General features: G+C 47.3%; 1 protein-coding gene across 1 annotated transcript in view; it reads right to left on the bottom strand.

The window, feature by feature from the left end:
- Positions 1-26,325, bottom strand: part of LOC135556911 (centrosomal protein of 152 kDa-like) — a 51,290-nt gene that overhangs the window by 2,364 nt on the left and 22,601 nt on the right. Inside the window, 11 exon segments of the mRNA XM_064990318.1 lie at positions 41-144; positions 277-433; positions 1,035-1,111; positions 1,229-1,319; positions 2,906-3,073; positions 4,034-4,109; positions 4,306-5,007; positions 5,308-5,439; positions 9,221-9,347; positions 11,955-12,121; positions 17,563-17,748. Coding sequence (XP_064846390.1) covers positions 41-144; positions 277-433; positions 1,035-1,111; positions 1,229-1,319; positions 2,906-3,073; positions 4,034-4,109; positions 4,306-5,007; positions 5,308-5,439; positions 9,221-9,347; positions 11,955-12,121; positions 17,563-17,748 — 1,987 coding nt within the window.

The raw sequence follows: 26,325 nt of genomic DNA, 5'->3' as shown, positions 1-26,325 counted from the left end.
TGTTTATTTTCATCTTATATTAAAATCAACACGGTCTTACCCGGTAAGCTGTGGCTCTTTCCCGTTTTCCTCTTGGTAGGGGTCTCCAACACTTTGGCCATGGCCGCCAACTTACTCGCAGCATGAATTATTTTCTTCTCAGCCCTGAAGAGGAAGGAAAGGGAGGATACACTTAAGCCTTGCTATAACCTTTAACCCCAAATCAACCGCTACCCCCTGGGCACCAGTAGAAATCTGAGAAGATTGGACAGGTGTATGCAGGTGTATGCAGCATACCCGGTGGCCTGCCCCCCGTCCTCTAGAAGCTCCTGTAGACAGGTGAGGTAGTAGCGTCTCATCTTCCTGGCTGTGTCCTGCCTCTCTCGCAGCACCTCGACACGGATCATCTCCGCTGCTCGCTCCTTACTCTCCTTGAGGTAGCGTAGCATGTCACCTGGAGAATGAAACGTCATGGTACATAAGGAGACACCTGTAGCATGTCACCTAGAGAATGACACATCATGGTACATAATGAGAGGCCTGCAGCATGTCAGAGAGAGAATGACACATCATGGTACCTAATGAGAGGCCTGCAGCATGTCAGAGAGAATGACACATCATGGTACCTAATGAGAGGCCTGCAGCATGTCACCTAGAGAATGACCTGGTACAGCAGGCCTGCAGCATGTCACTAGAGAATTACACATCATGGTACATAATGAGAGGAGAATGACACATCATGGTACCTAATGAGAGGCCTGCAGCATGTCACCGAGAGAATGACACATCATGGTACATAATGAGAGGCCTGCAGCATGCCACCTAGAGAATTACACATCATGGTACATAATGAGAGGCCTGCAGCATGTCACCTGGAGAATGACACATCATGGTACATAATGAGAGGCCTGCAGCATGTCACCGAGAGAACGACACATCATGGTACATAATGAGAGGCCTGCCGCATGTCCATCATCTAAGACCATTCCCATATCAACTGGGGTGGGTTTCTTTACAGCCTTTTGTAGCTAAAGTAGTACGTTTATCTCACTCACCTCTGATTTTCTCAACAGCCTTCATGTACTGCTCCCTCATCTCTTCAAGGCCAGCATGGAGACTCTGCTCTGTACCCCTGCGAGGGACAGTTATTAATTTAGAACATTAAATTTGGTTACCAGTGACTTCGCATCCGACCATAGAGATATTCAATATGGATGAGTCAAAAAATATATAAATATCGTTTACGTACCCAGAGGATTCTTTGGCTGCAGAGCTTTTCAATTCTTCAAGTTTCTGCAGGTTGTCCTCTTTTTCTTTCCGTAGGGCCACCTCGTGCTCAACTACAAATAGAGGGAGGGAGGGAGGTGTGTGTGGGAAGGGGGGGGGCAAGGAAGGACACGGAATTAGACTCACACTCAGGCAATCGATGATCAATTTATCACTTGATGCAATCCTTTTTGTGAGCCTCAACACTAGAACCGCCAATTTGACAGTTTTCAATAACTTAATTTCAATAAAAACCTTGAACCCACCCGTCCCGGCCTTTTTCTAAATATGTAGAATAGCCGGGCCTCAAACGAGTACAAATAGCCACCAGTCTAATAAATCCATAAAAAAAATACACAACCACGTAGAAACCCATTAATATTTTGTTTCGGAAGGTCATAAAAAATATTAAAACAATACAATTTATTTCAAAATAACCCGAAAAACATGTTTTGGTTGTATTCATCTGTGCTTAATATCAGAGACTATGGCTGCTCCATGCTAATGAAATGAACTTATTGATTTAGCAGTCAACACAGGCTTATATACCCTGCCCTTCCACAGTAAAACGCATATATATTTTACAGTAAGACTATAACATAACAGAACAAAAAAGGAAAGGATATTTTTTCCCTACGGCTATTGCCGATTGTCGCCAATACAGACTCGGGTACTTTAACAATGAGATATTTGACAGCGACCATCCAAGCAATTTGTAGAGTTGTTTTTGGTATATAAAAAAATTAAATAGGTTCATTAGAAACCTTGGAATCGGCTCCTTCAGATAGGCTATAGCAATGACAACGTCTGGCCTGCATGGACCTCTGTAGGACGATATGGATAAAGTGCTGTTAGCTTAGCGCCATTCCCATCTTCGTTCATCAGTCTCTTCCTTCTCAATTCGATTAGATTGTCTCCCATCACACTAGTGTCAATTTAAATGTTGTCGTTAGACCACGACTAGTATTATTATTATTATTCAATATAGTTTAGTAAGAGCATCTGTTGTCTCACAGCCCGAAAATACACCACCGTCCCATTTTAATAGATACAGTCCACGTGCTTCTGGATCAAATCAATACATTTTCTGACTGATTAGAATACACATTTGGTTTCCAGAGATTTCTTAGGATCTATTTTAACATAATAAATGCATTCATTTAGCAATTTATTACAGAATAGCAATGGAAATAACATTCAGAATGACCGTCATGGCCATTCTGGTAGTTTTACAACCCTGGCTCCTACAACCTGGGCACGTCTAACCAATTCTTTCAGATCTGAATGATGTAAGCAACATGTTCATATTTCTCCTTTTCTCTTTTGACAGGCTAGGTGACAGATATTCTAAATAGTGTACACCTATCGAGTCCTGTTAGATCTGTGGACGCCTCTTAAAGTACCCAAGGCAGCGTTTCCCAAACTTGGTCCTGAGGCCCACGAGGGGTACACCTTTCGGTTTTTACCCATAGCCCTACAGAGCTGATTCAAATAATCAAAAGTTGATCATAAGTTGAACATTTGAATCAGCTGTGTAGCACTAGGGCAAAAAAACAAAAAATGTACACCCCCTTTTAGTCCCCAAGTCCAGGATGAAGAACCACTGGCCTAAGGAATAGGGGCCAAGGGTTGATTTGGGATTCAACAGGGAGTTTGTTACCTTTGAGGCACTGCATTGAGGCCTTGTGGTCTTTGACGGTCATCTGTAGCTGTCTACAGGCCTTCTCGAGATGCCTCTGGAGGTCCCGACTCTTCTTCTGCAGCTCGGACACGGTCTCAGCACACCGCTTCCCACAACCACCCTCTTCCGTCTTCTGAGCAGTGGAGCCTGAATAAGTGGAAGAACCACATATTAAAATCATACTTTTAAATGTTTTTTCTCTCTCACTCAAATTTGGAGTTCAATTCAGCATTTTGTACTGTAGGTTTCTGTGGATAACAGTGGGCTTCATAACAGTGGGTTACAGGGGCTTCTGTGGATAACAGTGGGTTACAGTGGGCTTCTGTGGATAACAGTGGGTTACAGTGGGCTTCTGTGGATAACAGTGGGCTTCTGTGGATAACAGTGGGTTACAGTGGGTTTCTGTGGATAACAGTGGATAACAGTGGGTTTCTGTGGATAACAGTGGGTTACAGTGGGCTTCTGTGGATAACAGTGGGTTACAGTGGGTTTCTGTGGATAACAGTGGGTTACAGTGGGTTTCTGTGGATAACAGTGGGCTTCTGTGGATAACAGTGGGCTTCTGTGGATAACAGTGGGCTTCTGTGGATAACAGTGGGCTTCTGTGGATAACAGTAGGTTTCTGTGGATAACAGTGGGCTTCTGTGGATAACAGTGGGCTTCTGTGGATAACAGTAGGTTTCTGTGGATAACAGTGGGCTTCTGTGGATAACAGTGGGCTTCTGTGGATAACAGTAGGTTTCTGTGGATAACAGTGGGCTTCTGTGGATAACAGTGGGCTTCTGTGGATAACAGTGGGCTTCTGTGGATAACAGTGGGCTTCTGTGGATAACAGTAGGTTTCTGTGGATAACAGTGGGCTTCTGTGGATAACAGTGGGCTTCTGTGGATAACAGTAGGTTTCTGTGGATAACAGTGGGTTTCTGTGGATAACAGTAGGTTTCTGTGGATAACAGTAGGTTTCTGTGGATAACAGTGGATAACAGTAGGTTTCTGTGGATAACAGTAGGTTTCTGTGGATAACAGTAGGTTTCTGTGGATAACAGTGTCTGCCACATTCCATTCACAGTACAATCGGTGAATAGAGAAGACTTGAGAAGAAACATACTATGAATCTGTTTGAGTTCTTTCTCATGACGCTCCTGAGTTTCCTTCAGCACCCGGCCAAGCCTCTCCTCACTGATCTGTAGAACAACATGGAATTAGTCAGACCGGGTCAGAGAGTCACCTCGAGATTAAACTATTGATGTCTTACACAATACAAAACCCCTGCTTCCATGTCACGGCTCTAAAGTCTAATGATACTAGTTATCACACTGTCGGTAGAACGTGTGAGAGAGAGCGAAGGGAAAAGAGAAGGAGAAAGAGAGAGACAGCCACCTTCTTCAACTCCTTCTTGGCCTGGGCAACAGCTTTAAAGAGGAGGTCTTTACAGGTAGACATGAGGAGGTCTCTGACACTCCCGCTGGCTCTCCCCCTCCCCTCCACCTCTCCTCCGTTCTCCTTCTCTTTGTAGGCTCCTCCTCCGAGGAGCACAGACTGCACCTCCTTCAGCCCAGCCTTAAGCTCCCGGAGCACCTCCTCGCGTTCCTCCGCTCTTCCCTGCCTCCTCTCCTCCTTGCCCCTCCTATCCTCCTGCCTCTTCCAGTCCTCCTCTCGGTCCCTCAGAGCCTGTTGCAGCTCAGCCTCCGTCTGCAAAAGGAGCTCTTTCCTCTGGCGTTCCGCCTCCCCATTCGCCGCCTCCCGCACATCCTTCTGCGCCTGTTTCAGCTTCTCCTCCTGGAAGGCCTGCAGGGAGGAGATCTCCTGCTGTTTCTCTCTGTTCCAGGAGGCTCTGGCTGCAAGTAGCTCGGCTTTCAGCAGGGCAGCCTTCTCCTCCCTCTCATGGTCAAGCTGACTTTGCAGATCATCCACCTGGCTCTGCAGATGTGCCACCTCCTCCACCTCGGTCTTCAGGTCCTCCTCCAGCTGCCTCCAACGCCGCACCTCCTCTTGGAGCTCCTCAACCCTCTCTGCTCCTCCCTGCTCGTCCTCTTCCAAACTCCTCGGCCGCTCTTCTGCTTCCCTCAGGGCTAGGGACACCTGACACAATCAGAGAGAAACTAGAACTACAAGATGCTTTGGAGTGAAGCAGATGTTACCATCTGACTACTGGGATTAAGTTAGTTAAAAGGACCATTTCACCGCTAATCTTTCAATTCATTCATTGTTTAGATGTTAAATACTGTATAACTTAGCGACAAAGATGATATGTATTTTATCCAGGGGTGATGTTAAATACTGTATAACTTAGCGACAAAAGTTGAATAGTCTCCCCAATATAAGCAACATTCAAACTGATTCAGAAAAGAAACAGAAAAACACAGTGACGGTCAGTTGTACCCGTTGTTGAACATGTTTCTCCTGTTCTTTCTCCCACTTCTCTCGTTCTCTCTGGAGCGCTGCCTTAAACTCCGGCAGAATGGGGAGATCCTGGAGCCAGCGGCTGTAGGCTCTGCTTATCGCTCCTTCAACCTGTAGGAGACAAATCAGAGAGACATTCACGAAGCGTCTTAAGAGTAGAGGAGTGCTGATTTCGGATCAGTTTTGCCTTTTAAGTTCAGAATGAATAAGACGACATGGACAGGAGGGATCTGATCCAAGATCAGGGGGTGTGTATTCACTAGGAACCAAAAACGAAGCAAACAGGGAGGGACATACTTTTGTTCATGTAGTGTATGTGGACACCTGCTCGTCGAACATCTCATTCCAAAATTGTCGGCGTTAATATGGAGTTGGTCCCGCCTTTGCTGTTATAACAGCCTCGATTCTACTGGGAAGGCTTTCCACTAGATGTGGGACTTGCTTCCATTCAGCCACATGAACATTAGTGAGGTCGGGTACTGATGTTGGGCGATCAGACCTGGCTCGCAGTCGGCCTTCCAATTCATCCCACAGGTGTTCGATGAGGTTGAAGTCAGGGCTCTGTGCAGGCCAGTCAAGTTCTTCCACATCGATCGACAAACCATTTCTGCATGGACCTCACTTTGTGAATGGGGACATTGTCATGCTGAAACAGGAAAGGGCCTTCCCCAAACTGTTGCCACAAAGTTGGAAACACAGAATCGTCTAGAATGTCCCTGTATGCTGTAGCATTAACATTCCTCTTCACTGGAACTGAAGGGCCCCAACCATGAAAAACTGCCCCCAACCATGAAAAACTGCCCCCAACACTCTTGCTTAAAATCATTAGGAGCTAAAAGTAGTCAGTTAACTAACTGGTCAGTCAAGTCATATTGGGAGGGATTACATTGCCACCTTCTGGATCAGAAGTAATGTTGACAACACCGGGTTTAAATTTATTAGGAACTATAAGTCAACTCATCATTCTTCATTTTAGAATAAGGCTGTAACATAACAAAATTAGGAAAAAGTCAAGGGGTCTGAATAATTTCTGAATGTTTTTACTGTGTAAGTCTATGGAAGGAGGTGAGAACCATAAGCCTCCTAGGTTTTGTATTGAAGTCAATGTACCCAGAGGAGGACGGAAGCTAGCTGTCCTCCCAGACCATTATTCCTCCTCCACCAAACTTTTCAGTTGGCACTACGCATTCAGGAAAGTAGTGCACTCTGGGCTTCCGCCTAACACAGATTTGCCCGTCGGACAGCCAGATGAGTGATTCATCACTCCAGAGAACGCGTTTCCACTGGTCCAGAGTCCAATGGTGACGAACAGTTCTTGTGTTGACGTTGCTTCCAGAGGCAGTTTAGAACTCGGTAGTGAGTGTTGTAACCCGAGGACAGATAATTTTTTACGCGCTGCGTGCTTCAGCACTCAGAGATCTGGTTCTGTGACGTTGTGTGGCCTACCACTTCACGGCTGAGCCGTTGTTGCTCCTAGACGTTTCCACTTTACAATAACAGCACTTACAGTTGACCGGGACAGCTCTAGCAGGGCAGATATTTAACAAAACTGACGTCCTGCGACGGTGCCACGTTGAAAGTCACTGAGCTCTTCAGTGAGGCCATTCTCCTGCCAATGTTTGTCTATGGTGATTGCATGGTTGTGTGCTTGATTTTACACATATGTCATCAACGGGTGTGTCTGAAATAGCCAAATCCATTAATTTGAAGGGGTGTCCACATCATTTTGTATCTATAGCGTACCTGAATGTGTCCGATAGCAACTTGTTTTCAGTTTGGAGTTAACGGTTTCCAAAGCAAAAGGTTTTGGACTAATGATTACGCTGCAGTGCTACTTCCCTGAGACGCTCGATTAATATGGAGCCAACTCTGTTATAGTCAGTTAGGGCCAATGTCCCTCCCCTCTGTCCCAGCCTGGGCTCCAATGTTACAGAGTAGATCCCTCCCCTCTGTCCCGACCTGGGCTCCAATGTTACAGAGTAGATCCCTCCCCTCTGTCCCGACCTGGGCTCCAATGTTACAGAGTAGATCCCTCCCCTCTGTCCCAACCTGGGCTCCAATGGTACAGAGTAGATCCCTCCCCTCTGTCCCAACCTGGGCTCCAATGGTACAGAGTAGATCCCTCCCTCCCTGTCCCAACCTGGGCTCCAATGTTACAGAGTAGATCCCTCCCCTCTGTCCCAACCTGGGCTCCAATGTTACAGAGTAGATCCCTCCCCTCTGTCCCAACCTGGGCTCCAATGTTACAGAGTAGATCCCTCCCCTCTGTCCCAACCTGGGCTCCAATGTTACAGAGTAGATCCCTCCCCTCTGTCCCAACCTGGGCTCCAATGGTACAGAGTAGATCCCTCCCTCTGTCCCGACCTGGGCTCCAATGTTACAGAGTAGATCCCTCCCTCTGTCCCAACCTGGGCTCCAATGTTACAGAGTAGATCCCTCCCCTCTGTCCCGACCTGGGCTCCAATGTTACAGAGTAGAACCTCCCAATGGTACCCCTCCCCTGTCCCAACCTGGGCTCCAATGGTACAGAGTAGATCCCTCCCTCCCTGTCCCAACCTGGGCTCCAATGTTACAGAGTAGATCCCTCCCCTCTGTCCCAACCTGGGCTCCAATGTTACAGAGTAGATCCCTCCCCTCTGTCCCAACCTGGGCTCCAATGTTACAGAGTAGATCCCTCCCCTCTGTCCCGACCTGGGCTCCAATGTTACAGAGTAGATCCCTCCCCTCTGTCCCGACCTGGGCTCCAATGTTACAGAGTAGATCCCTCCCCTCTGTCCCAACCTGGGCTCCAATGTTACAGAGTAGATCCCTCCCCTCTGTCCCAACCTGGGCTCCAATGGTACAGAGTAGATCCCTCCCTCCCTGTCCCAACCTGGGCTCCAATGTTACAGAGTAGATCCCTCCCCTCTGTCCCAACCTGGGCTCCAATGTTACAGAGTAGATCCCTCCCCTCTGTCCCGACCTGGCCTCCAATGTTACAGAGTAGATCCCTCCCCTCTGTCCCAACCTGGGCTCCAATGGTTAGATCCCTCCCCTCTGTCCCAACCTGGGCTCCAATGGTACAGAGTAGATCCCTCCCTCCCTGTCCCAACCTGGGCTCCAATGGTACAGAGTAGATCCTCCCTCTGTCCCAACCTGGGCTCCAATGTTACAGAGTAGATCCCTCCCCTCTGTCCCGACCTGGCCTCCAATGTTACAGAGTAGATCCCTCCCCTCTGTCCCAACCTGGGCTCCAATGTTACAGAGTAGATCCCTCCCCTCTGTCCCAACCTGGGTTCCAATGTTACAGAGTAGATCCCTCCCCTCTGTCCCAACCTGGGCTCCAATGTTACAGAGTAGATCCCTCCCCTCTGTCCCAACCTGGGCTCCAATGTTAGAGTAGATCCTCCCTCCCGGTCCCGCCTGGGCTCCAATGTTACAGAGTAGATCCCTCCCTCCCTGTCCCGACCTGGGCTCCAATGTTACAGAGTAGATCCCTCCCCTCTGTCCCAACCTGGGCTCCAATGTTACAGAGTAGATCCCTCCCCTCTGTCCCAACCTGGGCTCCAATGTTACAGAGTAGATCCCTCCCCCCTGTCCCAACCTGGGCTCCAATGTTACAGAGTAGATCCCTCCCCTCTGTCCCAACCTGGGCTCCAATGGTACAGAGTAGATCCCACCCTCCCTGTCCCAGGCGCCAACCAGGGATCACTCTACAACACCTCATACTCAAGAAGCACCATCAATACTACTGACCCAGAAAAGCCACGGCACAGGCATTTGATTTCACATGAACACACCTCACAAGTGGATAGGTCTCGCATGAAAAAACATGGCGATGTGATCACCTGTATAACTAAAAGATGAAAACATATAACTCAGATAGAAGCGTTGAAGGGTCCCTCCCCCTGACCTGTTTGGACATGTCCTCCAAGTGTTTCTCCTGTAGTTCTTTCTGGATTCGTTTCCCAGCATCCTCCACTGCTCTGCGTCGTGCCGTGTCTGCCTCTCGCTGCAGCTGGAGCCTCTGTTCCCGGAGCCTGTGGTAGTAGTAGTTGTAGTAGTAGTAGTAGTGGTGGTAGTAGTAGTAGTGGTAGTAGTAGTGGTAGTAGTAGTGGTAGTAGTAGTAGTGGTGGTAGTAGTGGTAGTAGTGGTGGTAGTAGTGGTAGTAGTAGTGGTAGTAGTGGTAGTAGTGGTAGTGGTGGTAGTGGTAGTAGTGGTAGTGGTAGTAGTAGTAGTGGTTGTAGTAGTAGTGGTAGTAGTAGTAGTGGTAGTAGTGGTAGTGGTAGTAGTAGTAGTGGTAGTAGTAGTAGTGGTAGTAGTGGTAGTAGTAGTGGTAGTAGTGGTAGTAGTGGTAGTAGTGGTAGTAGTGGTAGAGTAGTAGTGGTAGTAGTGGTAGTAGTAGTGGTGGTAGTGGTAGTAGTGGTAGTTGTGGTAGAGTAGTAGTGGTAGTGGTAGTAGTAGTAGTGGTAGTAGTAGTAGTGGTAGTAGTAGTGGTGGTAGTAGTAGTGGTGGTAGTAGTAGTGGTGGTAGTAGTAGTAGTAGTGGTAGTAGTAGTGGTAGTAGTAGTAGTAGTGGTAGTAGTAGTAGTGGTAGTAGTGGTAGTAGTAGTAGTGGTAGTGGTAGTGGTAGTAGTAGTAGTAGTAGTAGTAGTAGTGGTGGTAGTAGTAGTGGTAGCAGGTGGTAGTAGTAGTGGCAGTAGTGGTAGTAGCAGCAGTAGTGGCAGCAGTAGCAGTGGTAGTGGCAGTGGTAGTGGCAGTGGCAGTGGCAGCAGCAGTGCAGTAGCAGCAGCAGCAGCAGCAGCAGCGGCAGTGGCAGCAGCAGCAGCAGCAGCAGCAGCAGCAGCAGCAGCAGCAGCAGCAGCAGCAGCAGCAGCAGTGGCAGCAGCGGCAGCAGCAGTGGCAGCAGCAGCAGCAGCGGCAGTGGCAGCAGCAGCAGCAGCGGCAGCAGTGGCAGCAGCAGCAGTGGCAGGGCAGCAGCAGCAGCAGCAGCAGCAGCAGCAGTGGTGGCAGCAGCGGCAGCAGTGGCAGCAGCGGCAGCAGCAGCAGCGGCAGCAGCAGCAGCAGCGGCAGCAGCAGTGGCAGCAGCAGCAGCAGCAGCAGCAGCAGCAGTGGCAGTAGCAGCAGCAGCAGCAGCAGCAGCAGCAGCAGCAGCGGCAGCAGCAGCAGCAGCAGCGGCGGCAGCAGCGGCAGTAGCAGCAGTAGTGGTAGCAGCAGCAGCAGCGGCAGCAGCAGCGGTAGTAGCAGCAGTGGCAGTGGCAGCAGGGCAGTGGCAGCAGTAGCAGCAGCAGCAGTAGCAGCGGCAGCAGTGGCAGCAGCAGTGGTAGTGCAGCAGCAGGCGCAGCAGCAGCAGCAGCAGCAGCAGCAGCAGCAGCAGTAGCAGCAGTGGCAGCAGTGGCAGCAGCAGTGGTAGCAGCAGTGCAGTGGCAGTGGTAGTAGCAGTAGCAGCAGCGGCAGTGGTAGCAGCAGCAGCAGGTAGTAGCAGCGGCAGTGGCAGTAGCAGTAGTGGCAGTGGTAGCAGCAGTAGTGGCAGCAGCAGCAGCAGCAGTGGTGGTAGTGGCAGCAGCAGTAGCAGCAGCAGCAGTAGTAGCAGCAGCAGTAGCAGTGGCAGTAGCAGCAGTGGTAGTGGCAGCAGCAGCAGCAGTGGCAGTAGTAGCAGTAGTAGGGCAGTGGTAGTAGTAGTAGTGGTAGCAGTAGCAGTGGTAGTGGTAGGCAGTAGTAGTAGTGGTAGTGGTAGTGGGTAGTAGTGGTAGTGGTAGTAGTAGTAGTAGTAGTAGTGGTAGGTAGCAGCAGTAGTGTGCAGTAGTAGTAGTGGTAGTAGTAGTAGTAGTAGTAGTAGTGGTAGTAGTGGTAGTAGTAGTAGTAGTGGTAGTAGTGGTAGTAGTGGTAGTAGTAGTGTAGTGGTAGTAGTAGTAGTAGTAGTAGTAGTAGTAGTAGTAGTAGTGGTGGTAGTAGTGGTAGTAGTAGTAGTGGTAGTGGTAGTAGTAGTAGTAGTAGTGGTAGTAGTAGTAGTAGTAGTGGTAGTGGTAGTAGTGGTAGTAGTAGTAGTAGTGGTAGTAGTAGTAGTAGTAGTGGTAGTAGTGGTGGTAGTAGTAGTAGTGGTGGTAGTAGTAGTAGTGGTGGTAGTAGTAGTAGTGGTGGTAGTAGTAGTAGTGGTGGTAGTAGTAGTAGTAGTAGTAGTAGTAGTAGTAGGTAGTAGTGGTAGTAGTAGTAGTAGTAGTAGTAGTAGTGGTAGTAGTAGTGTAGTAGTGGTAGTAGTAGTAGTAGTGGTGGTAGTAGTAGTAGTGGTAGTAGTAGTAGTAGTAGTAGTAGTAGTAGTAGTAGTAGTAGTAGTGGTAGTAGTGGTAGTAGTAGTAGTAGTAGTAGTAGTAGTAGTAGTAGTAGTAGTAGTAGTGGTAGTAGTAGTAGTGGTAGTAGTAGTAGTAGTAGTGGTAGTAGTAGTAGTAGTGGTAGTAGTAGTAGTAGTAGTGGTAGTAGTAGTGGTTATTCACAGTCATATACATCCTATGCTTCTCATTGGAGCCAAGTGCTTAAGTCAAGCAAGTCAATCAATCATACTGATATGTACACAATTTACAACCATAGATTGTCACGAAGAAAATAAATCCTACAATAATCACAATCATTTCAACAGAGCGTGTAAAATACCTGGTGTCCAGCTCCTCCATGGTGCAGCCTGGAGCAGCCTGGGTCCTCTCAGGGCTAGGTGTCCCCTCCTCAGTTAGGTCCGTCTGAGACCCCTGGGTATCTGTGGGTCTCGGTCCTCTGGCGTCTGCTACGGCTGCCTCCAGCCTCTGAGTCCAGGACCTGTCCATCTTCACAGGGGGGTGATCGGAACAATGAGTATGTTTACACGAACACTAATAATTCCATATAAAACTGATTAAGGCTAAAGGCAGAGTATGCCATTTAGTCGCGTAAACAGGTTACTCTGCTTATCTGCGTACGGTCATAATCGGACGTAAAACACACACGGATTAAAAACACCTGGTTTTCTGGGTAAATCTTTCAAACGATTAGGACATGTAAAACAGCTTCGTAGGTGTTGGAGCGAGTTATTGCATCTACGCATGGTGTTCACATCAGCAGCGCAAGCCTCCTGCTCACGGGCGAGTGAAGTGAGTTCGGGGGGGAAAACAACTGAAAGTATGGATCTTAGAAATAGTTGACATACAAAACTTTATACGTCCAAACTCAGAATCAAATCCGCTTCCCCCCCCCAAAATTAACATGGTCGCTGTGCTCGAACGGTTATTTAGATCGGCGATTTTCTACATTTATCAATGTGTCCCATAAGGTAGTTTGATTTCAGATGTGTCCATGTAAACAGGATTATTAGGTAAAAAAATCGTTTTTTTCTTGCAATGCATTGTCAATATTTCAAATCAAACTATTATATTAATCTGACTATTCACACTAAATGATATTATCGTGTGCATGTAACCGTACTAAATAATAGATCATCAAGAAAAGTAGCCTAACGTATTGGTTTTTGTTTAGGAGGGAAGGTCAAATGCAGGAACACGCCCAATAAAACATAACCCCGATTATCACCTCCATTAAATCTGACATACTATATTTCATAGTACATTCTGTATATATTTTAATAAATCTTTCATGCTCGATTAGAAAAAATATTGACATACAGTGCCTTCGGGAAAGTATTCAGACCCCTTGACCTTTTCCACATTTTTATAGGTTACAGCCTTATTCTAATATTGATTAAATTGTTTCCCCCTGTTAATTTACACACAATACCTCATAAGCAAAAACAGATTTAGACATTTTTGCTCATATATTACAAATAAAACGGAAATATTCCATTTACATAAGTATTCAGACCCTTTACTCAGTACTTCGTTAAAGCAGCGATTACCGCCTTGAGACTTCTTGGGTATGACACAACAAGCTTGGCACACCTGTATTTGGGGAGTTTCTCTCATTCTTCTCTGCAGATCCTCTCAAGCTCTGTCAGGTTGGATGGGGAGCATCACGACGCAGCTATTTTCAGGTCTCTCCAGAGATGTTAGGTTGGGTTCAAGTCCGGGCTCTGGCTGGGCCACTCAAGGACATTCAGAGACTTGTCCCGAAGCCACTCCTGCTTTGTTTTTCGGGTCAATGTCCTGTTGGAAGGGTAAACTCCGCCCCAGTATGAGGTGCTGAGGGCTCTGGAGCAGGTTTTCATTAAGGATCTCTATACTTCGCTCCGTTCATCTTTGCCTCGATCCTGACTATAAGCATTTCGCTACACTTGCAATAGCATCTGCTAACCATGTGTATGTGACCAATAAAATTTGATAAGACTAGGTCTCCCAGTCCCTACCGCTGAAAAACATCCCGACAGCATGATGCTGCCACCACAATGCTTCACCGTAGGGAGGGATGGTGCCAGGTTTCCTCCAGATGTGATGCTCGGCATTCAGGCCAAAGAGTTCACTCTTGGTTTCATCAGACCAGAGAATCTTGTTTCTCATTGTCTGAGAGTCTCTAGGTGCCTTTTGGCAAACTCCATGGGGGCTGTCATGTGCCTTTTACTGAGGAGTGGCTTCAGTCTGGCCACTCTACCATAAAGACCTGATTGGTGGAGTGCTGCAGAGATGGTTGTCCATCTGGAAGGTCCTCCCATCTCCACAGAGGAACTCTGGAGCTCTGTCAGAGTGACCATCGGGTTCTTGGTCACCTCCCTGACCAAGGCCCTTCTTTCCCGATTGCTCAGTTTGGCCCGGGCGGCCAGATCTAGGAAGAGTCTTGGTGGTTCCAAACTTCTTCCATTTAAGAATGATGGAGGCAACGGTGTTCTTGGGGACCTTCAATGCTGCAGAAATGTTTTGGTTCCCTTCCTCAGATCTGTACCGCTACACAATCCTGTCTCAGAGCTCTATGGACAATTCCTTTGACCTCATGGCTTAGTTTTTGCTCTGACATGCACTGTCAACTGTGGGACCTAATATAGGCAGGTGTGTGCCTTTCCAAATCATGTCCAATCAACAGAATTTACCACAGGTGGACAATCAACTTGTAGAAACATCTCAATGATGGTCAATGGAAACAGGATGCACCTGAGCTCAATTTCAAGTCTCAAAGCAAAGGGTCTGAATACTTATGTAAATAAAGGTATGTTTTTTATTTTTAATACATTTGCAAAAATGTCTAAAAACCTGTTTTCGCTGGTCACCGGGTATTGTGTGTACATTAAAAAAATATTTTTATTTGATCCAATTCAAAAATAAAGCTGCAACGTAAAAAGCGAAAGCACTGTAGCGCATTATATATATATATTTATATATATATGCTACAGTGCTCGCAAAGTATTCAGACCCCTTGACTTTTTCCACATTACGTTACAGCTTTATTCTAAAATAAAAATCCTTTAATATATATATACATATATATATATATATATATACACACAGTGCCTTGCGAAAGTATTCGGCCCCCTTGAACTTTGCGACCTTTTGCCATTTCAGGCTTCAAACAAAGATATAAAACTGTATTTTTTTGTGAAGAATCAACAACAAGTGGGACACAATCATGAAGTGGAATGACATTTATTGGATATTTCAAACTTTTTTTAACAAATCAAAAACTGAAAAATTGGGCGTGCAAAATTATTCAGCCCCTTTACTTTCAGTGCAGCAAACTCTCTCCAGAAGTTCAGTGAGGATCTCTGAATGATCCAATGTTGACCTAAATGACTAATGATGATAAATACAATCCACCTGTGTGTAATCAAGTCTCCGTATAAATGCACCTGCACTGTGATAGTCTCAGAGGTCCGTTAAAAGCGCAGAGAGCATCATGAAGAACAAGGAACACACCAGGCAGGTCCGAGATACTGTTGTGAAGAAGTTTAAAGCCGGATTTGGATACAAAAAGATTTCCCAAGCTTTAAACATCCCAAGGAGAACTGTGCAAGCAATAATATTGAAATGGAAGGAGTATCAGACCACTGCAAATCTACCAAGACCTGGCCGTCCCTCTAAACTTTCAGCTCATACAAGGAGAAGACTGATCAGAGATGCAGCCAAGAGGCCCATGATCACAGTGGATGAACTGCAGAGATCTACAGCTGAGGTGGGAGACTCTGTCCATAGGACAACAACCAGTCGTATATTGCACAAATCTGGCCTTTATGGAAGAGTGGCAAGAAGAAAGCCATTTCTTAAAGATATCCATAAAAAGTGTTGTTTAAAGTCTGCCACAAGCCACCTGGGAGACACACCAAACATGTGGATGAAGGTGCTCTGGTCAGATTAAACCAAAATTGAACTTTTTGGCAACAATGCAAAACGTTATGTTTGGCGTAAAAGCAACACAGCTCATCACCATGAACACAACATCACCATGAACACAACATCCCCACTGTCAAACATGGTGGTGGCAGCATCATGGTTTGGGCCTGCTTTTCTTCAGCAGGGACAGGGAAGATGGTTAAAATTGATGGGAAGATGGATGGAGCCAAATACAGGACCATTCTGGAAGAAAACCTGATGGAGTCTGCAAAAGACCTGAGACTGGGACGGAGATTTGTCTTCCAACAAGACAATGATCCAAAACATAAAGCAAAATCTACAATGGAATGGTTCAAAAATAAACATATCCAGGTGTTAGAATGGCCAAGTCAAAGTCCAGACCTGAATCCAATCGAGAATCTGTGGAAGAACTGAAAACTGCTGTTCACAAATGCTCTCCATGCAACCTCACTGAGCTCGAGCTGTTTTGCAAGGAGGAATGGGAAAAAAATTCAGTCTCTCGATGTGCAAAACTGATAGACATACCCCAAGCGACTTACAGCTGTAATCGCAGCAAAGGTGGCGCTACAAAGTATTAACTTAAGGGGGCTGAATAATTTTGCACGCCCAATTTTTCAGTTTTTGATTTGTTAAAAAAGTTTGAAATATCCAATAAATGTCGTTCCACTTCATGATATATATATATATAAACAATTAAGGTGTTGGTCCAATGTTTCATGACCTGAAATAAAATATCCCAGAAATGTTCCATACGCACAAAACACTTATTTCTATCAAATGTTGTGCACAAATTTGTTTACATCCCTGTTAGTGAACATTTCTCCTTTGTCAAGATAATCCATCCACCTGACAGGTGTGGAATATCAAGAAACTGATTAAATAGCATGATCATTACACAGGTGCACCTTGTGCTGGGGACAATAAAAGGCCACTCTAAAATGTGCCGTCTTGCCACACAACACAATGTCTCAAATTGAGGGAGTGGGCAATTGACCTGCTGACTGCAGGAATGTCCACCAGAGCGGTTGCCAGATAACTGAATGGTAATTTCTCTACCATCAACTGCCTCCAATGTCATTATAGAGAATTTGGTAGTACATCCAACCCGGCCACACAACCGCAGAACACGTGTATCCAGATTAAAGGCACGCCCTACAGATTAAAGGCACGCCCTACAGATTAAAGGCACGCCCTACAGATTAAAGGCACGCCCTACAGATTAAAGGCACGCCCTACAGATTAAAGGCACGCCCCTACATATTAAAGGCACGCCCTACAGATTAAAGGCACGCCCTACAGATTAAAGGCACGCCCTACAGATTAAAGGCACGCCCTACAGATTAAAGGCACGCCTACAGATTAAAGGCACGCCCTACAGATTAAAGGCACGCCCTACAGATTAAAGGCACGCCCTACAGATTAAAGGCACGCCCTACAGATTAAAGGCACGCCCTATATATTAAAGGCACGCCCTATAGATTAAAGGCACGCCCTATAGATTAAAGGCACGCCCTATAGATTAAAGGCACGCCCTATAGATTAAAGGCATGCCCTATATATTAAAGGGATGCCCTACAGATTAAAGGCATGCCCTATATATTAAAGGGATGCCCTACAGATTAAAGGCATGCCCTATATATTAAAGGGATGCCCTACAGATTAAAGGCATGCCATATATATTGAAACCAATGTCTGAGTAGCTGAAACTTATTACTCCAACCTCGTGCAAGAGACAAGCTGATACGTTTTCGCGACACGACCACTAGACCAGATGACGCGTTTCTGCACATGAGCTACGCTAGCTAACGTCGCCTAGAAAAGGTGATTGGGGATTTATAATAGAGAAGCAGTTTTTGCCCATCTTTACACTCTACTGTCTTTGGCTGTGTCCGGTGAATGACAAATAAACTTTTATTTGATTTTTTTTTTGTCCATGGGGTGGCAGAACCGATACATTCATAATGTAAAGACGAGCTACAGATGGAACACAAGACAACTCCTACCTCCTCCTTCTCCTCAGTCCATGTTGCCTTGGCCTTGGTCAGCTGGGTTTGGAGCTCTTGTCTGAGCTCCTTGTCCTTCTCTTCAGACCACAGGGCTCTGAGCTTGGTGACATTCTCCTGATGTTGGCTCTCCAGGTCTGATCTCAGCTTCTCCAGAGCAGTCCTGCTCTCGTCTAGAGTTTTCAGCTGAGAAAGGGATGAAAATCATCAAAAACCCATTTTCAATTAATTATTCGCTTGAGGTAGGAACTTTTCACAGAGATCAGAAAACAGCCCTTATTACCCTTCTAAAAATTGGTAACCTTTGGGAACGTTCCAGCCGCGGGGCCCCTGGGAACGTTCCAGCCGCGGGCCCCTGGGAACGTTCCAGCCGCGGGCCCATGGGAACGTTCCAGCCGCGGGCCCCTGGGAACGTTTTGGTTCCGACCTCTGTGTTGTGAGACGCAGAGTAGGATGAATGGATGATTTCCGCATGTGTGGTTCCCACCGTGAAGCATGGAGGAGGAGGTGTGATGGTGCTTTGCCGGTGACACAATCAGTGATTTATTTAGAATTCAAGGCACACTTAACCAGCATGGCTACCACAGCATTCTGCAGCGATCCGCCATCCCATCTGGTTTGGGCTTAGTACTTCCGGCGCCGACAGAGATGGCCGCCTCGTCAAGGTTCCTAGGAAACTATGCAGTTTTTTGTTTTTTTACGTGTTATTTCTTACATTAGTACCCCAGGTCATCTTAGGTTTCATTACATACAGGGGGGCGGGGCAGGGCCTCAAGCTGAACCTCGGCAAGACGGAGCTGCTCTTCCTCCCGGGGAAGGACTGCCCGTTCCATGATCTCGCCATCACGGTTGACAACTCCATTGTGTCCTCCTCCCAGAGCGCTAAGAACCTTGGCGTGATCCTGGACAACACCCTGTCGTTCTCAACCAACATCATGGCGGTGGCCCGTTCCTGTAGGTTCATGCTCTACAACATCCGCAGAGTACGACCCTGCCTCACACAGGAAGCGGCGCAGGTCCTAATCCAGGCACTTGTCATCTTCCGTCTGGATTACTGCAACTCGCTGTTGGCTGGGCTCCCTGCCTGTGCCATTAAACCCTACAACTCATCCAGAACGCCGCAGCCCGTCTGGTGTTCAACCTTCCCAAGTTCTCTCACGTCACCCCGCTCCTCCGCTCTCTCCACTGGCTTCCAGTTGAAGCTCGCATCCGCTACAAGACCATGGTGCTTGCCTACGGAGCTGTGAGGGAACGGCACCGCAGTACCTCCAGGCTCTGATCAGGCCCTACACCCAAACAAGGGCACTGCGTTCATCCACCTCTGGCCTGCTCGCCTCCCTACCACTGAGGAAGTACAGTTCCCGCTCAGCCCAGTCAAAACTGTTCGCTGCTCTGGCCCCCCAATGGTGGAACAAACTCCCTCACGACGCCAGGACAGCGGAGTCAATCACCACCTTCCGGAGACACCTGAAACCCCACCTCTTCAAGGAATACCTAGGATAGGATAAGTAATCCTTCTCACCCCCCCTTAAATGATTTAGATGCACTATTGTAAAGTGGCTGTTCCACTGGATGTCAGAAGGTGAATTCACCAATTTGTAAGTCGCTCTGGATAAGAGCGTCTGCTAAATGACTTAAATGTAAATGTAATACAGCCGAGAAGAACTACTGTATATAAGATCAGCGTCAACTCACCATCAGTACGACCAAGAATATGTTTTTCGCAACGCGGATCCTGTGTTCTGCCTTACAAACAAGACAATGGAATGGATCGCATGCAGCGACCCAAAAAAACGACTCAAAAAGAGGGAAACGTGGCGGTCTTCTGGTCAGGCTACGGAGACGGGCACATCGTGCCCACTTCCTAGCATTCTTCTTGCCAATGTCCAGTCTCTTGACAACAAGGTTGATGAAATCCGAGCAAGGGTAGCATTCCAGGGGACATCAGAGACTGTAACGTTCTGTGCTTCACGGAAACATGGATCACTGGAGAGACGCTCTCGGATGCGGTGCAGCCAGCGGGTTTCTCCACACATCGCGCCGACAGAAACAAACACCTTTCTGGTAAGAAGAGGGGTGGGGGTGTATGCCTTATGGCTAACGAGGCATGGTGCGATGAAAGAAACATACAGGAACTCAAATCCTTCTGTTCACCTGATTTAGAATCCCTCACAATCAAATGTAGACCGCATTATCTACCAAGAGAATTCTCTTCGATTATAATCACAGCCGTATATATCCCCCCCCCCAAGCAGACACATCGATGGCTCTGAACGAACTTTATTTAACTCTTTGCAAACTGGAAACCATTTATCCCGGAGGCTGCATTCATCGTTGTTGGGGATTTTAACAAGGCTAATCTGAAAACAAGACTCCCTAAATTTTATCAGCATATCGATTGCGCTACCAGGGGCGGAAAACCTTGGATCACTGTTACTCTAACTTCCGCGACGCATATAAGGCCCTGCCCCGCCCCCTTCGGAAAAGCTGACCACGACTCCATTTTGCTGATACCTGCCTACAGACAAAAGCTAAAAAAGCTCCCACGCTGAGGTCTGTCCAACGCTGGTCCGACCAAGCTGACTCCACACTCCAAGACTGCTTCCATCACGTGGACTGGGACATGTTTCGTATTGCGTCAAATAACAATATTGACGAATACGCTGATTCGGTGTGCGAGTTCATTAGAACGTGCGTTGAAGATGTCGTTCCCATAGCAACGATTAAAACATTCCCTAACCAGAAACCTTGGATTGATGGCAGCATTCGCGTGAAACTGAAAGCGCGAACCACTGCTTTCAATCAGGGCAAGGTGTCTGGTAACATGACTGAATACAAACAATGCAGCTATTCCCTCCGTAAGGCTATCAAACAAGCTAAGCGTCAGTACAGAGACAAAGTAGAATCCCAATTCAACGGCTCAGACACAAGAGGCATGTGGCAGGGTCTACAGTCAATCACGGACTACAGGAAGAAATCCATCCCAGTCACGGACCAGGATGTCTTGCTCCCAGGCAGACTAAATAACTTTTTTGCCCGCTTTGAGGTCAATACAGTGCCACTGACACTGCCTGCAACGGAAAAATGTGGTCTCACCTTCACTGCAGCCGAGTTGAGTAAAACATTTAAACGTGTTAACCCTCGCAAGGCTGTAGGCCCAGATGGAATCTCCAGCCGTGCTCTCAGAGAATGCGCAGACCAGCTGGCTGGTGTGTTTACGGACATATTCAATCAATCCCTATATCAGTCTGATGTTCCCACATGCTTCAAGAGGGCCACCATTGTTCCTGTTCCCAAGAAAGCTAAGGTAACTGAGCTAAACGACTACCGCCCCGTAGCACTCACTTCCGTCATCATGAAGTGCTTTGAGAGACAAGTCAAGGACCATATCACCTCCACCCTACCTGACACCCAAGACCCACTCCAATTTGCTTACCGCTCAAATAGGTCCACAGACGATGCAATCTCAACCACACTGCACACTGCCCTAACCCATCTGGAAAGAGGAATACCTATGTGAGAATGCTGTTCACCGACTACAGCTCGGCATTCAACACCATAGTACCCTCCAAGCTCGTCATCAAGCTCGAGACCCTGGGTCTCGACCCCGCCCTGTGCAACTGGGTACTGGACTTCCTGGACGGGCCGCCCCCAGGTGGTGAGGGTAGGTAACAACATCTCCTCCCCGCTGATCCTCAACACTGGGGCCCCACAAGGGTGCGTTCTGAGCCCTCTCCTGTACTCCCTGTTCACCCACGACTGCGTGGCCACGCACGCCCAACTCAATCATCAAGTTTGCGGACGACACAACAGTGGTAGGCTTGATTACCAACAACGACGAGACGGCCTACAGGGAGGAGGTGAGGGCCCTCGAGTGTGGTGTCAGGAAAATAACCTCACACTCAACGTCAACAAAACTAAGGAGATGATTGTGGACTTCAGGAAACAGCAGAGGGAACACCCCCCTATCCACATCGATGGAACAGTAGTGGAGAGAGTAGCAAGTTTTAATTTCCATACACATCACAGACAAACTGAATTGGTCCACTCACACAGACAGCATTGTGAAGAAGGCGCAGCAGCGCTCTTCAACCTCAGGAGGCTGAAGAAATTCGGCTTGTCACCAAAAGCACTCACAAACTTCTACAGATGCACAATCGAGAGCATCCTGGCGGCTGTATCACCGCCTGGTACGGCAACTGCTCCGCCCACAACCGTAAGGCTCTCCAGAGGGTAGTGAGGTCTGCACAACGCATCATCGGGGGCAAACTACCTGCCCTCCAGGACACCTACACCACCCGATGTTACAGGAAGGCCATAAAGATCATCAAGGACAACAACCACCCGAGCCACTGCCTGTTCACCCCGCTATCATCCAGAAGGCGAGGTCAGTACAGGTGCATCAAAGCTGGGACCGAGAGACTGAAAAACAGCTTCTATCTCAAGGCCATCAGACTGTTAAACAGCCACCACTAACATTGAGTGGCTGCTGCCAACACACTGACACTGACTCAACTCCAGCCACTTTAATAATGGGAATTGATGGGAAATGATGTAAATATATCACTAGCCACTTTAAACAATGCTACCTTATATAATGTTACTTACCCTACATTATTCATCTAGTATGCATACGTATATACTGTACTCTATATCATCGACTGCATCCTTATGTAATACATGTATCACTAGCCACTTTAACTATGCCACTTTGTCTACATACTCATCTCATATGTATATACTGTACTCGATACCATCTACTGTATCTTGCCTATGCTGCTCTGTACCATCACTCATTCATATATCCTTATGTACATATTCTTTATCCCCTTACACTGTGTATAAGACAGTAGTTTAGGAATTCTTAGTTAGATTACTTGTTGGTTATTACTGCATTGTCGGAACTAGAAGCACAAGCATTTCGCTACACTCGCATTAACATCTGCTAACCATGTGTATGTGACAAATAAATTTGATTTTGATTTGATTTGTTTTTCAACAGGACAATGACCCAACACACTTCCAGGAGGTGAAAGAGCTATTTGACCAAGAAGGAGAGTGATGGAGTGCTGCATCAGATGACCTGGCCTTCTATTTAATAACTAGACAAGTCAGTCACCCGACCTCAACCCAATTGAGATGGTTTGGGATGGGTCGGACAGCCCAGTGAAGGAAAAGCAGCCAACAAGTGCTCAGCATATGTGGCAACTCCTTCAAGACTGTTGGAAAAGCATTCCAGGTGAAGCTGGTTGAGAGAATGCCAAGAGTGTGCAAAGCTGTCATCAAGTTAAAGGTGGCTGCTTTGAAGAATCTAAAATATATTTATTTGTTTAACACTTTTTTGGTTACTACATGATTCCATATGTGTTATTTCATGGTTTTGACGTCTTCACTATTATTCTACAATGTAGAAAATAGTAAAAGTACACAAAACCCCTGGAATGAGTAGGTGTGTCCAAACTTTTGACTGGTACTCTATGGCCTATATTAAACCAAAGAAACAACTCATATCTCCCTTTACACCGATTACATTTTGATGTACCCATCTGACATTGCCAACTCCGTTCAAGTCCTTGGCGACTTTGAAGAATGTGGTTTTTTTTACGAACAACAAGACGAATTGGTCTAAGTCTATCGCAACGCTCTTAAAATGCCACAGACAAAAATAGTCAATTTACCATCATCACATCTCTTGAATGTGACGGCTTTACTTACCTGGGCATTCAGATCAGACCCACCCTCATCATTGGTGGCATTCAGATCAGACCCACCCCCATCATTGGTGGCATTCAGATCAGACCCACCCACCCACCCCCATCATTGGTGGCATTCAGATCAGACCCACCCTCATCATTGGTGGCATTCAGATCAGACCCACCCTCATCATTGGTGGCATTCAGATCAGACCCACCCTCATCATTGGTGGCATTCAGATCAGACCCACCCTCATCATTGGTGGCATTCAGATCAGATCAGACCCATCCCACCCACCCACCCCACCCCCATCAATGGTGACAACTTTAGTGCATCCCACGTGAAAATCCCCCCCCAAAAAAAAAATGATTGGTCCCCTTGTATGTCAGTCTCCACAGACTAGTGTCGCCCCCCCAACAAAATTATATTCTGCCCTGCGTCAATTGTATTTTTTCAATGCTTCCTCTTTCACCCTCCTCTTAACTTCTTTAAGGACATTAGATGCCTTGTGTAGAAACTTCATTTGTAATGAAAAAAGGTCCCGAAAATCAGACTTTCCACTTTAACACGTCCAAAACGGGGCGGCAGGTAGCCTAGTGGTTAGAGGTAGAGGCGGCAGGTAGCCTAATGGTTAGAGTGTAGAGGCGGCAGGTAGACTAGTGGTTAGAGGTAGAGGCGGCAGGGTAGCCTAGTGGTTAGAGTGTAGAGGCGGCAGGGTAGCCTAGTGGTTAGAGGTAGAGGCGGCAGGGTAGCCTAATGGTTAGAGTGTAGAGGCGGCAGGTAGCCTAGTGGTTAGAGTGTAGAGGTGGCAGGGTAGCCTAGTGGTTAGAGCGGATGGGCGGCAGGGTAGCCTAGTGGTTAGAGCGTAGAGGTGGCAGGGTAGCCTAGTGGTTAGAGTGTAGAGGTGGCAGGTAGCCTAGTGGTTAGAGTGTAGAGGTGGCAGGTAGCCTAGTGGTTAGAGTGTAGAGGTGGCAGGGCAGCCTAGTGGTTAGAGTGTAGAGGTGGCAGGGTAGCCTAGTGGTTAGAGTGTAGAGGTGGCAGGGCAGCCTAGTGGTTAGAGTGTGGAGGTGGCAGGGCAGCCTAGTGGTTAGAGTGTAGAGGTGGCAGGGTAGCCTAGTGGTTAGAGTGTAGAGGTGGCAGGGTAGCCTAGTGGTTAGAGTGTAGAGGTGGCAGGGCAGCCTAGTGGTTAGAGTGTAGAGGTGGCAGGGCAGCCTAGTGGTTAGAGTGTAGAGGTGGCAGGGTAGCCTAGTGGTTAGAGTGTTGAGGTGGCAGGGTAGCCTAGTGGTTAGAGTGTAGAGGTGGCAGGGTAGCCTAGTGGTTAGAGTGTAGAGGTGGCAGGGTAGCCTAGTGGTTAGAGTGTAGAGGTGGCAGGGTAGCCTAGTGGTTAGAGTGTAGAGGTGGCAGGGTAGCCTAGTGGTTAGAGTGTAGAGGTGGTTAGGTGTAGAGGTGGCAGGGTAGCCTAGTGGTTAGAGTGTAGCGGTGGCAGGGTAGCCTAGTGGTTAGAGTGTAGAGGTGGCAGGGTAGCCTAGTGGTTAGAGTGTAGAGGTGGCAGGTAGCCTAGCCTAGTAGCCTAGCCTAGCGTTGGACGAGTAACCGAAAGGTTGCAAGTTCAAATCCCCGAGCTGACAAGGTACAAATCTGTCGTTCTGCCCCTGAACAGGCAGTTAACCCACTGTTCCTAGGCAGTCATTGAAAATAAGAATTTGTTCTTAACTGACTTGCCTAGTTAAGTAAAGGTAAAAAAACAAGTTAGGTGGCATTTCTTTGCCCAACTTTAGATATCACTAATTGGGCATTTCAGCTGAGCGATTTTAAAAAGGAAGAAATAAAAAAATTCACCCAAAACAGCTAATTCACACTGTTAAGTAGACACTGTTAAATAACACTAATACGTGATATATATATATATTTTTTGTAAACAAATGTTTCATTTGGTCATTATAATAAGGTTGGTAGCAACATGATGCAGCTGAAGTTGACTTACAATGCTCTCTCGATAAAGGGCTGGCTGGCTAGTTGCTACAAGCAATAACGATACAACCCAATACACCCTGGAATGAAGAGGTGAACAAACAGGAGAAATGTAGTTCAGCCTCTTAAATTACACATTTCTCAAGGTAGGATTACCGCAAAAATATGATCAATGGCTCATCTGAGAGTAGATATCGCACCGTGTCCGTTCCGGTGTGTACATACAGTAGAGACATACAGTAGACACGCTGTCCGTTCCGGTGTGTGTACATAGATGCGCTGTCCGTTCCGGGTTGTATATACAGTAGACACGCTGTCCGTTCCGGGTTGTATATACAGTAGACACGCTGTCCGTTCCGGGTTGTACATACAGTAGACACGCTGTCCCGTTCGTCCGTTCCGGGTTGTATATACAGTAGACACGCTACGTTGTATATACAGTAGACACGTATATACAGTAGACAGTCCGTTCCGGTGTGTACGTAGACACCGTCCGTTCGGGTTGTACATACAGTAGACAGCTGTCCGTTCCGGGTTGTACATACAGTAGACACGCTGTCCATTCCGGTGTGTACATACAGTAGACACGCTGTCCGTTCCGGTATGTACATACAGTAGACACGCTGTCCGTTCCGGTTGTACATACAGTAGACACGCTGTCCGTTCCGGTGTGTACATACAGTAGACACGCTGTCCGTTCCGGTTGTACATACAGTAGACACGCTGTCGCCGTTCCGGTTGTACATACAGTAGACACGCTGTCCGTTCGGGTTGTACATACGGTCCGTTCCGTTGTACATACAGTAGACACGCTGTCCGTTCCGGGCTGTCCGTGTACATACAGTAGACACGCTGTCCGTTCCGGGTACATGTAGACACGCTGTCCGTTCCGGGTTGTACATACAGTAGACACGCTGTCCATTCCGGTGTGTACATACAGTAGACACGTAGACATACAGTAGACGCTGTCCGTTCCGGGTTGTACATACAGTAGACACGCTGTCCATTCACGCTGTCCATTCGGTTGTACATACAGTAGACACGCTGTCCGTTCCGGGTGTACATACAGTAGACACGCTGTCCGTTCCGGTGTGTACA

Source organism: Oncorhynchus masou, chromosome 15 (assembly GCF_036934945.1).
Source record: "Oncorhynchus masou masou isolate Uvic2021 chromosome 15, UVic_Omas_1.1, whole genome shotgun sequence".
In the NCBI taxonomy this organism is placed as follows: domain Eukaryota; kingdom Metazoa; phylum Chordata; class Actinopteri; order Salmoniformes; family Salmonidae; genus Oncorhynchus; species Oncorhynchus masou.
Note: the sequence above shows the minus strand (reverse complement) of the source record. Positions and strands in the feature narration are given on the sequence as shown.